This window comes from Xyrauchen texanus, chromosome 5 (genome assembly GCF_025860055.1).
Source record: "Xyrauchen texanus isolate HMW12.3.18 chromosome 5, RBS_HiC_50CHRs, whole genome shotgun sequence".
NCBI lineage: Eukaryota > Metazoa > Chordata > Actinopteri > Cypriniformes > Catostomidae > Xyrauchen > Xyrauchen texanus.
The window spans coordinates 8,764,624-8,776,858 of NC_068280.1; the positions used below are offsets into that span (position 1 = coordinate 8,764,624).

The 12,235-nt window shown below is 38.0% G+C and overlaps 1 protein-coding gene across 3 annotated transcripts in view; it reads right to left on the bottom strand.

The window, feature by feature from the left end:
* Positions 1-12,235, bottom strand: part of pkn1a (protein kinase N1a) — a 60,700-nt gene that overhangs the window by 22,030 nt on the left and 26,435 nt on the right. Inside the window, exons 1-4 of one of the 3 annotated variants that reach the window (XM_052126969.1) lie at positions 10,102-10,330; positions 2,001-2,301; positions 511-659; positions 306-426 (exon numbers count right to left, since the gene is read on the bottom strand). In XM_052126969.1, the coding sequence (XP_051982929.1) occupies positions 306-426; positions 511-659; positions 2,001-2,301; positions 10,102-10,188 (658 nt within the window). In that variant the 5' untranslated portion in view covers positions 10,189-10,330. Of the gene's footprint in view, positions 1-305; positions 427-510; positions 660-2,000; positions 2,302-4,022; positions 4,101-10,101; positions 10,331-12,235 lie in introns of those variants that run through there. The other 2 variants (XM_052126970.1, XM_052126972.1) reach the window with 2 other exon arrangements.

Sequence of the window (12,235 nt, forward strand, 5' to 3'; positions counted from 1 at the left end):
GTGGAGGATTTTTTGATGAGAACTCTTTGACGCAGTTTCTAATAAACATTATTAGTAAATTGTATTAGTAAATGTTATTAATGTCCTGACTATACATTAAGATCAGCTGTATGCCACTTTGGTGAAAAAAGTAACAATTTCTTTCCATAAGAGCAGAACCTGTCTGCCAATGTATAGTGAACATTTAATATCTATTTCCCAGTCCCAGTGAACACACACACACACACACACACACACACACACACACACACACACACACACACACATACACACACACACACACACACACACACACACAGCCATACCCTGTGAATCATCGTTGTGTTCATAAGCCTGTACAGCTTTACGAATCTGCATGCGGATGATGTCAATCTTTGTCTTGCTGTCCTGCAGCATCTGCTGTGCAGTCTGCAACATCTTCTTATCCTTCACAGACACAAGCATCATTGTAGTTATTCCTTACATAAGTAAATATCTCATTTCTATTATTGACAGACTGTGTGTATATACCTTGGTGGAGCCATTGGCATAGATGGGGATCATATTTTCAGCACCTTGTTTCACTTTTAGTTCAATGTTTAGCTGTCTTTCCAGCGCAGCGACTCTCTCGTTATGCGCCGAAGACCGGCTCTCTGTGCCTGGAGAATGAGGAGCTTCATCTAGAAGTAAAATGTGAAAAGTTTCAGATTTATTGAGACCAGATTTATTTTAGTGGCTAATATCTAAGTAGAGGAAGCTGGCTCTACTGTAATCAGTGTAAACAAAATTTTTGGATGATCTGTTACCTTTGTGTGAATGTCTACATAATTGCTGAGGGATTTAAGAATGGAACTTACAAAATGTAAAATCAAAAAATACATAAATAATTAATATTTCAGTCATTAATAAATTATATTTGAGACTTTAAACATAATTGTTCTTGTTGGTTTTAAATATTTATGATATTAGAACAACAGATGCAAAATCAGAACTGTTCTGGAAATTTTCACTCAATCAGCCATCAGTATATTGTGTAAACGTTGTTTAGCTATCTGTTAAACTTGACTATTAACATCTACTTAATAGTCCAAACACTGTTTAAAATATATGTTTATATCTATACTTATTCACCTTATTCAGCCCGCCCCTTTTCCATAAAAATTTTGTCATCTAACTTCCTGTTTGTATTGAAGCTACTGAGAAGAGTCGATCAAAATGGATTACGTGTGGGAGCAAAGAAAGTATTTTTCCCCAAGAGGTGATGGTCTACAGCACCCCTTTACTACGTGAAAATGCTAATGAGGTGTTTTTTCTGTCACTCTAAATGTTCTTTTTTCAATATCCACGTAGGTAATTTGGACCTGGCAGGTCACATTCAGAAAAAATTTCTTCTGCTTAATTTTTTGATTTCAACTGGTTAATAATTAAAATTGTTGTAAATATTAAATAAAACACTTTCACATGTATGTGTGTGTGTATATATATAGTTGAACCCCTCCCCGAGTTCCGGTTTAACACTCAAAAAAATCTGCTTACCTTAACTATACCACGATGGGTGAATGACACGAGAAGATGGTCAGAGGTGTCGTACGAGATATTTTTAATGACTTAAAAATATCTGAGAGTGTTGTCTCTTAGAGTTTCATGAGCACAGAGGCATATCAGTATGTCCACAGAACAAAGGTGGGATCTTGTGTATTTATGAACTACTCTTCTTGTATTAAAATCTTCCCGTTGTGCTTCCAGTTATTATGATATCCCCTGAACACTTTAAAATACTCATGATATCTTTTGACAACTCTATAAGCTGTAAATCAACTTTGCTAGCTAATTACACATTGACATAAACACCATAGAAATCTATTTAGAACCGTTAGAACAGAAGTTCCGAGACAAAATTTTCACGGGTTTCTCTGGTACATAAGGTCAATAGCTATAGTAAAATAAGTAGATGATTACTAATTTGCTCTTTTAATTTAAAAGTCATTACTTCATCAACACTCAATGCTCTGCCCACTCACCACGTGAATCATCCGTCCCTTTGACAACAATGTGAGCATCCAGTTCCTGTAGCTGAGCGTGGAGTGAGTCCAGGCGTCGGTTAGAGCTCCGTAACTGACTCTCCACTTGCTGGACATTGCGTTTATCTGTAGTGGCTCTGCGGAGATTATCTGCTCCCTCTTTAATTTTCAGCTCCTTCCGGATTTCTCTACGGATACGTTCTCGCTGTTCATCCAATCGCTGCTGAACACTAGAGTCGGAGAAATCCGAGCTGTGGTCCAATCCCAGCTGCTCTAGAACAGACAGCCCACCGGGATCACTCTGTAAACAGAAATATGAAAATTACAGATGATGCCGGGCCAGCCATAAGTGTAATTTAATATATCTAGGTCAGAATTAAATCAAATGTACATATCAAATTCAGCTTCAAATATCTTAACAGTAGCTAATGAATCTTTCAATTAATCCACTAAATGTATGGATCAAATATGGCACAACAGTCTTAGCTATGGGTTAAAATTGCAGGTAAAATTTGTGGCCAGAACTTGGTCCAAAAGTAATAAGTACTGATTATTTCATTAACATGCAAAATCAATGCCACAAACTTTGTCAATTCCAATGACTAGTTCTGCCTCAAAAACACTGTTATAGCTGCCTGGTGCCTTTCAAATCGTGACTCTTGGAAATGGTGTGGAAGCCAGCTAATCAGACTGGAACTTGCCATTTTGAAAGACTTCCAATGTTGAAAAATAATATGTATCAGACAGTCCATGGGCTTACTTTCTGATGCTGAAACTAGTCCCAGTCATATTTCTTGTCTGTTACACAACATACAGTTTAGAATATCCTCAAATAGACCTCAAATATATCAAAAAAATCTGAAAACTTTTTAAATTAATTTAGCTTTTTAACTTTATTTTCTAATCTAATTAGGCTGTGTCTAGAAACATTCAGAAAAATAAGTGTTGTACTGTAATGGGATGTTTTAATCATTCTATGTACTTGATGAATCATATTAGACTCAAAGATCTCACAGATCACAGAGTCTGAACTCCAGCTCTCGCTGAAAGCAACTTACAAACATTAACAATGTAATCAAGACTTTTGAGGTTACTTTCCCCATTGTTTCCCATCCTGCTAGTCTTGACTTCCACATCAGGATACTAATCACTGCTCCAAAGATCTGTAACATTCACCACTGCCTGCCAAAAAACTATTTCAATTAAATTCAAGAAATCAATGAAAATATTCAAGTCAAAATATATAAGTCAAAGTGAAAGTCAACTTTATGTCATTTCGCCATGTTTTCACACAAAGGAATGAACTTGGAGCATTTGCAATCAATCAAATCAACAATCTCGTCTTCGAGAACAGATGTTTTAACCTAAATATGTTTTGACTGACTTATCAAGACTACGTAAATTAGCACCAACCCTCAATTACAATGACTGAATGCAAACTCGCGGAAAAAGCTTAGTTTGAGTTTTGTCCAAAAAGGAAACAACAGAAACACAGAATACTGAAGTTCTGGATCAAAGACATAAAAAAACAGACAGAAAGATCATTACAAAGCAACAGCTCACTTTCATACAACAATATAAGATTTAACAGGAACAGGACGTAACTATGTCTAAGAACTGACCATATGAATCCAGTGTAAAAACAAAAACAACAAACTACTGCATGCCACACAAAAACTGCAACTAAAACAACTTTTATATAACTGCAAAACATTTTTGTTTTTACAGGTTTGTTTTGCCCACTAAACCCACCCATAAAACAATCAAAAATATTTTTCCACAATATTCCAATTAGCCAATGATCTACCACTGTTTTGCCATCCTAAATCCAGCCGACTTTGTGAAACTGTGTACTATAGTGGCAGTTTTGCAATCACTGCCTTGCTATAGCAACACTCCACTATTTAACTGATGGGAAATACATGCAATAAGCAGATTTTTTTCATTTAAAACACAAAAATAAAGTGTAGTATAGATTATTCTTTCTAACGACCAACAATCATGTCAATCATGGAATGTCACCTGTATGTCCAGATATTCCCAGTGATCCCATTCACCAGACCAACACATTCTCTTTCCTCCAGTACAATGACACCATCCAGTAGCATGGAAACAGAGGGAGAGTGAGTTGGAAAAGACAGAGAAAGAGAGAGCTAGAGAGTAACGAGGAAAGGAAAGCTGTGGTCAGAGGTCACCCTCTCTGTGCAGGATATCCGGTTAAACCTCTGCACGGTCTCTTCCTGTTTTCTGTGAGGTTTGGCTTTACTAGATGACACCAGCAGTCAGGATATGGCATGTGTGTGTATGCACGTGTGTATGCTCTTTTTTTCATGTTAATAATAATACCCATGGTTTAGTAACAATGATACATACTCTATGTTATGTTGGCTTTGCCAAGTTCCACGTTTCACTCCACGTTATTAACCATGGATTGCATATGTGGTAGAAGACTACTAAGAAACAGAGAGGGGAATGGACAATACACAACTATTCAGAGAAGTAGAGTGAGAAAGAGAGAACAAGAAACATGGAGAAAAGTGAATTTGTGAGAGAGAGAGAGAGAGAGAGAGAGATACCAAGATATACCAAGTTGTAAGACTGGAAAAATATTCTGTGTCAGAGTTTTCTGTGACTGAACTGCACAGAAAACTGCTGTTTATAAAAAATATTATACATAATATTACAATTGCGTTTATGGATAGAAACAATGTTTATTTAAATTAGTAGGCCAGAGACAATCTGGCTTTGATGTAACATCCTGTCGATACCGGACACATCTCAACAAAAGCAATAGAATCCTCTATTATCAATGCTGCTGTCTACACTAACTGTAAACGGATATCCCGTTCCATTTTGCATTGCACATGTTGCTGCTACTACTTCCAAATAAATGGTTTAGAACGTTCGTATCGATGCATCCAGTGAACACAAGCTCAAGCCATTGCGTTGCGTTGCGTCCCATCAACGGACGTGCCTGCTATAGACCGCGTTTAACGGTTTCAAGTTATTTAAATATAACAAATAAAATTAAATTAATGCTATTTGAAAATAAAATAATTTTAAGTTGGACAGAGAAAATAAAGTGACTGGAATAGCTGTGCAGTGCATCAAATATAGAAACGGGGCATCCATCAACAACAGACACATAGCAATATGCCACAACAGGCACTGCAAGACAACTTTATTGATAATAATGGGAGAGAAATACTTTCCACGCAATATACCACTTCTGCATCTGCTGCATCTTGAATGCACTTTTAGTTGGACTAAAACAATAATTTCTTGTCCTTTTAAAATGTCATGTAAAATGCTTATCCACCTGAAATCCCCAAAAACTCTGTGAAGCTGGACTAACAGACCAAGATAATGCGATTGAAGCATTACTTTTTTTCCATCATCTGTGCATGTTAATCAGACCACAGTGGGCCTCAATACATCAAAGTAGACAAGCTTGAGTCGTGCACTAGGCTTTGAGATCAGACTGCTATCTGATCTAAAAACAAATTAATACAGAAGAGCCCAAGGCTAGCACTTATCAGGGGATAATTGCAAAATATACTAAACATTGTTTCAACGTCTGCAGAGATTCAAACACAGATAAGCATACACACAGTGGGTAGTCTATTGCAGTAAAGTTTGGCATGCACTGAGTCATTTCAGTAATATGTGATTGATGTGAGGAGTGTGTGTGAGAGATTTGTGACTCATTGGCATTGAAACAACCCTCTTCTACATGGCCAACACACACTAGCTAATTCTACCCCAAATAGTTACTTATGTATGCTAAATGGTCAAAAATGCCACCTGAATATGTTTCCCATAGAAACATAGCCACAGAACCTATATATTCAAATTAGAACTATGATCAAATTAAAGGTTCCCACCCTTATTGGCCAATTCATTTCCATTTCTTTTCCATTCAATTTAAAGGCATTTGTGATTATCTTTTCATAATTATTTTTTTTACTATTTTCATTCAGATTGATTTGCTAACGAATCATTTAGACTAATTTATTGAAAATAACTTGCTCAAAAAGAACAATTCACCGACATATCATGCACCACTACACAAGAGCAATATCTAGCTCATGAAATATTTTAGAGCTGTAAAAAACTAAAAATATTAATTCACCTTTTTTCCCTTGATTTTGTTACATTTCATTTTGTTACATACTTTCCCAGGCCTTGTAAACAATTTTCCAACTGAATTAGAAAGTAGGGGCGGGGCATGTCGAACGGCTTGTCCCATTAAAAAAAAATAGCCAATAGGCATAAATAATACTTGTAAAAGTGTGGTTCTTTACAATTTTTTAAAAAAAACCTGTGACAAGCACATATACTGCAGCAGAATGCACTACTCTTAAAAAATGACAATGTACAATTAAAATCTACATTTTGAGAAATGTCAAAATGTTTGGCCTTATATAGAAAGATGATGATCTGTTCTGTTGTCACTTTCATGACACACTGGCCACCTAGTGAACACACACCAGAGATACACTGCCCTCAAAACAAGACATTTATATCCAATACTAGCTTCAAAAGCAATGACACATAATTATCTATTACCCTCTTTTAAGATTTATTTTAGGTAAGCAATGCAAATCACAAAAAGTTATGTATTTGAGAGAAGATGTCTCAACTCCTTTATTGCAGGTTTACCTTTTTTACCTGTATTACTGTTTGTGACAACCATATATCTCTGTTGAGTTCATTTGTCAACCGAGACTCGGCTGATTCACGCTATGGCAGTAACGAGCAAGTGTGGAAGAGTAGGGCTGGGTATCGAGTTCGATACATTTTAGGCACTGACTGATTTGCCTCCAAACAATCGAGTATAAAAAAAATTCTTGTTGTTCCCTACCAAATTTCGATATGTAAAGGGTTAATCTCGTCAACGTCAGTGATAAGCATGTAGCATGTTAGATCTGCCCAAATCTAAAAGTGCCAGAGATTGGCTGTGTTTAAACATCAAGGAAAAATACAAGTTTAGGCCGGTTATGCCTAGAAACACGGCTCACACGTGAGGCCAGGGCCGCCGCTGGCCAAATTGATGACCTACGCAGAGTTCCAGGGGTGTTCGCGTGATTTGAGCGTGAAGTGAACGTCTGTGTTCCGCAACTGCTTTCGGGTCCTTGAATAACATATAACGTGCGAGTAAGGACTTTCTGGTGCCCTCCTAGGGAGTTGGTGCCCTACGCAGTCTGCGTAGTATGCGTATAGGAGCGGCGGTACTGCGTGAGGCTGTAGTGTGTATGCGTCCCAACCCCCATAGATGTAAAAGATGTGGAAAAGATCAAAAGTGTGGCAACATTTCACCAGGCTCGATGCCAACAGTGTGCAATGCAATATTTGCGACAAGATAATTGCTGCCAAGACCGGCAACACGACAAATCTGATGAAGCACTTGACAGTGCACGGAATAAACTTAAGAGCAGAAAGTTGCTCCGTCTTCAACTGCAAGAAGACCGAGCTGGTGCAGTCATCCTCTCAGAGTCCTCCTGCCACAGAGCTTCCATGAACATGCCCAGCACAGGAGTCCTCCTCCAAAACTACTGATGAATGCAGCGGGGCTATGACTGGGACTCTGACAGGTAAGGTTAACTTGTAGTGGTACATTGCTGTAATCAATCGTCATATTACAGCAAGATCCTCCAAGTCAGCAACAACCTCCGTCAGTATCACCGACATGTTGGACAGTTGACGCTGAATTTCCCAGCCCTGCCATCCAAATCGAGTCCCCGGTCTGCAGGCCCATCAGAGGTTTCATCTTGAGCACGTAATTGTCTTTTTATATCTCCAGAGCCCGAGGATTTTGAATTCTTTGCCATATTTACCACAAAGAACGAATATGTAACTTGGCGTATCGAATCTCACCGGATTAAAACATGAAAATAATTCTTTTAAAAACTAGCAAAGTGCGCAGAGCTCGTCGCTCATACGTCTGCTCCTCCCATGCCATCATGTGACCTTGATTAAAAAACATTTGACTATTGGCTATTGGACACAAATGCCATGAGGTCTCACATACGGGAGGTAAGAGAAGTCAAAGAAGATTTAGGAGGTAATTTTATTTATATATATATATATATATATATATATATATATATATATATATATATATATATATATAAACAAATATGCATCGATAAATTGTTCACAATAAAACCAGTAGCATACATTAAGAAAATAAGTAGGGTACATTTTTATTTCATGCCGACTTCCAGGTTTTCCATGACAATGGGAACCCTGCAAATCACAGATTTGTTTTGACCAGTGGCATAAGTCTTCTTCTTATGTGAATGTATATCAGTTTAATTGAATTGGTCAAAATTCTATTGAATTTATTTGAAATGTGGACAAACTTACTTAGTGCACCTTTAAAAGTCCAAAGTGCAACTGCTGACTCATAGGTTGTTGGTGGTAAACAAACACTACGAGAATAACCCTAAAGCAGTTCATAGGGGATTCAGTCATGACATCAGAGCTAATCGCTGTGGTTACACTGATAATGTTACAGCAACTATGGTTAGAGCCTAAAACTACAGCACCATTTCAGCCATTTTGCAAAGGTGCCAATCATCAGACCTCAACTGAGATAATACAATGTAAAAATAAAATGATGCAGAGTGAACCTCACTGTGGTGGGGCAGGTCAGTTTAGGGCTGTCATGATTATGAAATTTGGCACAATTATGAGAATTGTCTATTTTAGGGCTTTCAAGATTAAATGTCACATTTCATATTTATCTTCAAAGATATAAATCAAATAATAAAACAGGGATATGATTTCCTTTTAAGGCTTTAAAAATGTATAAATGACATAAAAAAGAATGTTTTAAATATCAATAATATTTCTAAATACATTTGTCCCTCTTTTTGGTCAACTTTCGTTTTTGGTCAGGTTTATATTACACTGTTGTTTTGAAACTCCTGTATTTTATATTATATATTTTTATAAAAAAATATATATATAATTTTGTAAATATTATATTATGTTCTGCAATAGTAAATATTTCTGTCCTAATTTCTTCACTTTCACACATTTTTAATGCTCTTTGATAAAAACCACGAGCACTTATTTCTCATGAAGCAAAACTTTGAGATTTTGTTTCAACATTTCATCACTCCACAGAAATAGAGTAAACGCAGATCTCCTCTTCTGTGTCATTAACACTGCGTATATGATCTCACAATGACCAGAAACTTTTGCCATTATACGATCGCTAATGGTGCATGCATCAGTGCGCATGAGAAAAGCAGTTCACGTGCTCTTCCAGACAGAAGCGGCTGATTGACATTTGTGCCATTGATGACATTTAGCCTATTAGCTTAAAATTCCTTTTAAAATTGAAGTACACAATAATTGCGGTTATCAAATAACCATGTTTAGATTAAATAACCGCGATCAGACGATTATTTAATAATCGCGACAGGCCTACGTCAGTTTTCACGAAGGAACAGAAAATCACTTAGTCAGAGTGATGCAAATAAGGGTGTCAAACTAAGGAAAACCATAAACCCATAAACAATGACAGTAAAGCACAAGGGAGAGTCAGAGGAGGAAGAGGGTGATGAGGGGAAATGACGTGATGCAACTCGCAAAGATATTAGATGATGGGGGAGGGTGCTGTCCACAAAAACAAAAAGTCAGTCTGCACAGGAACACAGTTTAACTCCTGAAAAAACACTGAAATGGGGAAATATACAGGAATGAGAGAAATGACGCAAGGAGAAAATAAGAAAGTCAAAGATTGTGACAAAAACAGCTTGCTTTTTTTTTTTTTTAAGGAAGTGCAAGTAAACACGGAAAGCAAAGAACTTATTGCATAAAAAAGTATAAAGTATTGCAACACTGCATATATAAAAACAGTGTTGGCCACTTTCTTTGAACAAATACTTGATGCACAACCAACTTGTACAACAAATTGTACCCTCCAATACCTATTATACAATGAATATTTACTCCATTAATATTATTTCCATTGTAAATTCAAATCTAAAATTGTATTTCTGAACATCCTTCAACAAAACTCTAAGTTTTCTGAGTTTTTGCTCAGCTTCTGCTATAAAAGGATTTGGGGTGTCTTCACCAGGCCTACCCCGTGTGTTGTGGCTGCAAGCTCAGAGTGAGTGATGTCGTCGTGCTGTTCCGTGAGGGATGTATTTCTTCCCTCCTCGTTATCCATGTCACACCCTCTATCAAACTGCGTGTGCCCACCCAGCCGTGATAAATACTGCTAATAAAATCTCCAGTCAGTCCACCCCCCACTGAGACCCTCTTTATCAGTCCCACTACAGAACACAGAGACACAGCTTCCCCCTCGACTAAAGAAAGGCATAAAAAACGGAAACGAAGTGGGAGTGAGCTGCAGATAGAGGACAAATAAGCAGAGCGAGAGATTAAGACAGCGAGGGAAATTGTAAATAAGTCCCGCCCTTTACTTCCTTACTTTCAACAGTAACTCTGAGACTATCTATATTATACCAATGATGTGTGTTGCTCGGATCTGTTTACGCATACTTGTGTAAAGTATGTTTCTGACCATAGTGAGGAGAAATGTATTTTGACATAAGCACACATGAATGCCACAAGAATGTTGTATTTATCCATTGGAAACTCATGACTGTCTTTAAACATTCCAAGTTACGGGTGCATCAATTCAAGAATCAATGTGAAAGATATTTGTAATTGATCATAATAAGATGTAACTGGGAATGCTTACAGTAGTTTTGTTGGTAAGCATTTTCTGTACTGTTGATGAAGAATAGAAATAAAGCTTCACTGCGGTTTATGCACGGTGTAAATGGAATATAAGGTGCTGAAGTGGATGTACCCAATCTACTCCACTAAAGTGTATGAGCTGAGTGTGAGAGTTATATGTTTTCACAGTTACAACAGGAAATCTGATACTAGAAATCTGCAACCCGACCTGGGCCTGACGGGACCTGAGAGCCCACCAGGGTCACTTTTCAAGTAGGACTTCAGGTTCAGGTCGGGTTTGTAATTAATGAAAAAATGAACAAGCCATCCGAAATTTTTTCTGCTGTAGTGTATTCAGGGGCTCTGGGCCTTTATAAAACAGTGTATGTTTACTGTTTCAATACTGTTACGAATGTTGCTAACGATGCTTGCATAAAATACAGCCTATTGCAACAATACTTGCTAGGAGAAGAAATTATAAAGAGAGTAAACGATTTCGGGGTCGGGCCCTGGCTTAAAATTTGACTGTACCATTCGAGTACTGGTCAGGTTTATTTTTAAAGCACTTGCAGACCTGTAACTCAGACACATATGCTGGTTCCCAATTTCTGCAATTCATTAGCTGCTTTTCCACTATCAAGACCGTGCAAGGGCTAACAAATGGCCAACCTAGGCCAATAGCCGCGATACCAAAAACAATCTGCATTCCCACCACTGGGCTAACGGCCCCGCAGCGTTGACCTAAAACTTACCCTTAATACACCGCCCTTGTGCCAACGTCACACACCCCACCCATTTCACAAGCACGAGGGAAGCTCAAGCGGAGATATCATGTTATCTAGAATATTGAGTTTATATCGTATGTAAACATTAGCAAGCCAGCAAGATAAGTTAGCATTGACAACTCACCGAATGTAACTGCTATGGTGTCCGGAGTGGACTCTCCACTAACAGTAGGATGGTGTCCCAGCACATGATCCATGATCTCAAACCATGATCTTTGGGCATCGCCTTGTCCATTGTGCATTTTAACTGATTTGTACTCTGCCTGCAATTTTTTCTATTTTTCCAGAACCTGCACCATTGTGAGCTGGATACACAACCTGCAAGTTCGGTGATCTTGGTGCTGAAACCCCTGACTTGACTCAGCAAAATTCCGCCTTTGACACTGACCCCACTTCAATGCCCAGTTGGCCTTGTTTGCCCCAAGGACAAATCGCTGTGGCGGCACAATGAAGCCCGGAAGTCAGAGTGGGAACGCCACTGTCTCTGGCTCGCAATAGCACACCCTCATTTGGGCCAATAGTGGAAACACCGCTACTGAGTACTTAAGTTAGAAAATGAAATGCATCAATGGTGCAGTCAAATAACAGCTCATGTGCTCTCAATCTCTATGTCTGTCTAGGTGCATCAAAGACAAACAGAGGTTTGCAAGGAAAATAATTCCCATGTGTGCTTGCAAAATGCAGGTTGTACTTCTATGCTTGGACACTAGGGGGTGTTTACTGTGAAAACACAGTTTATGTTCAAAG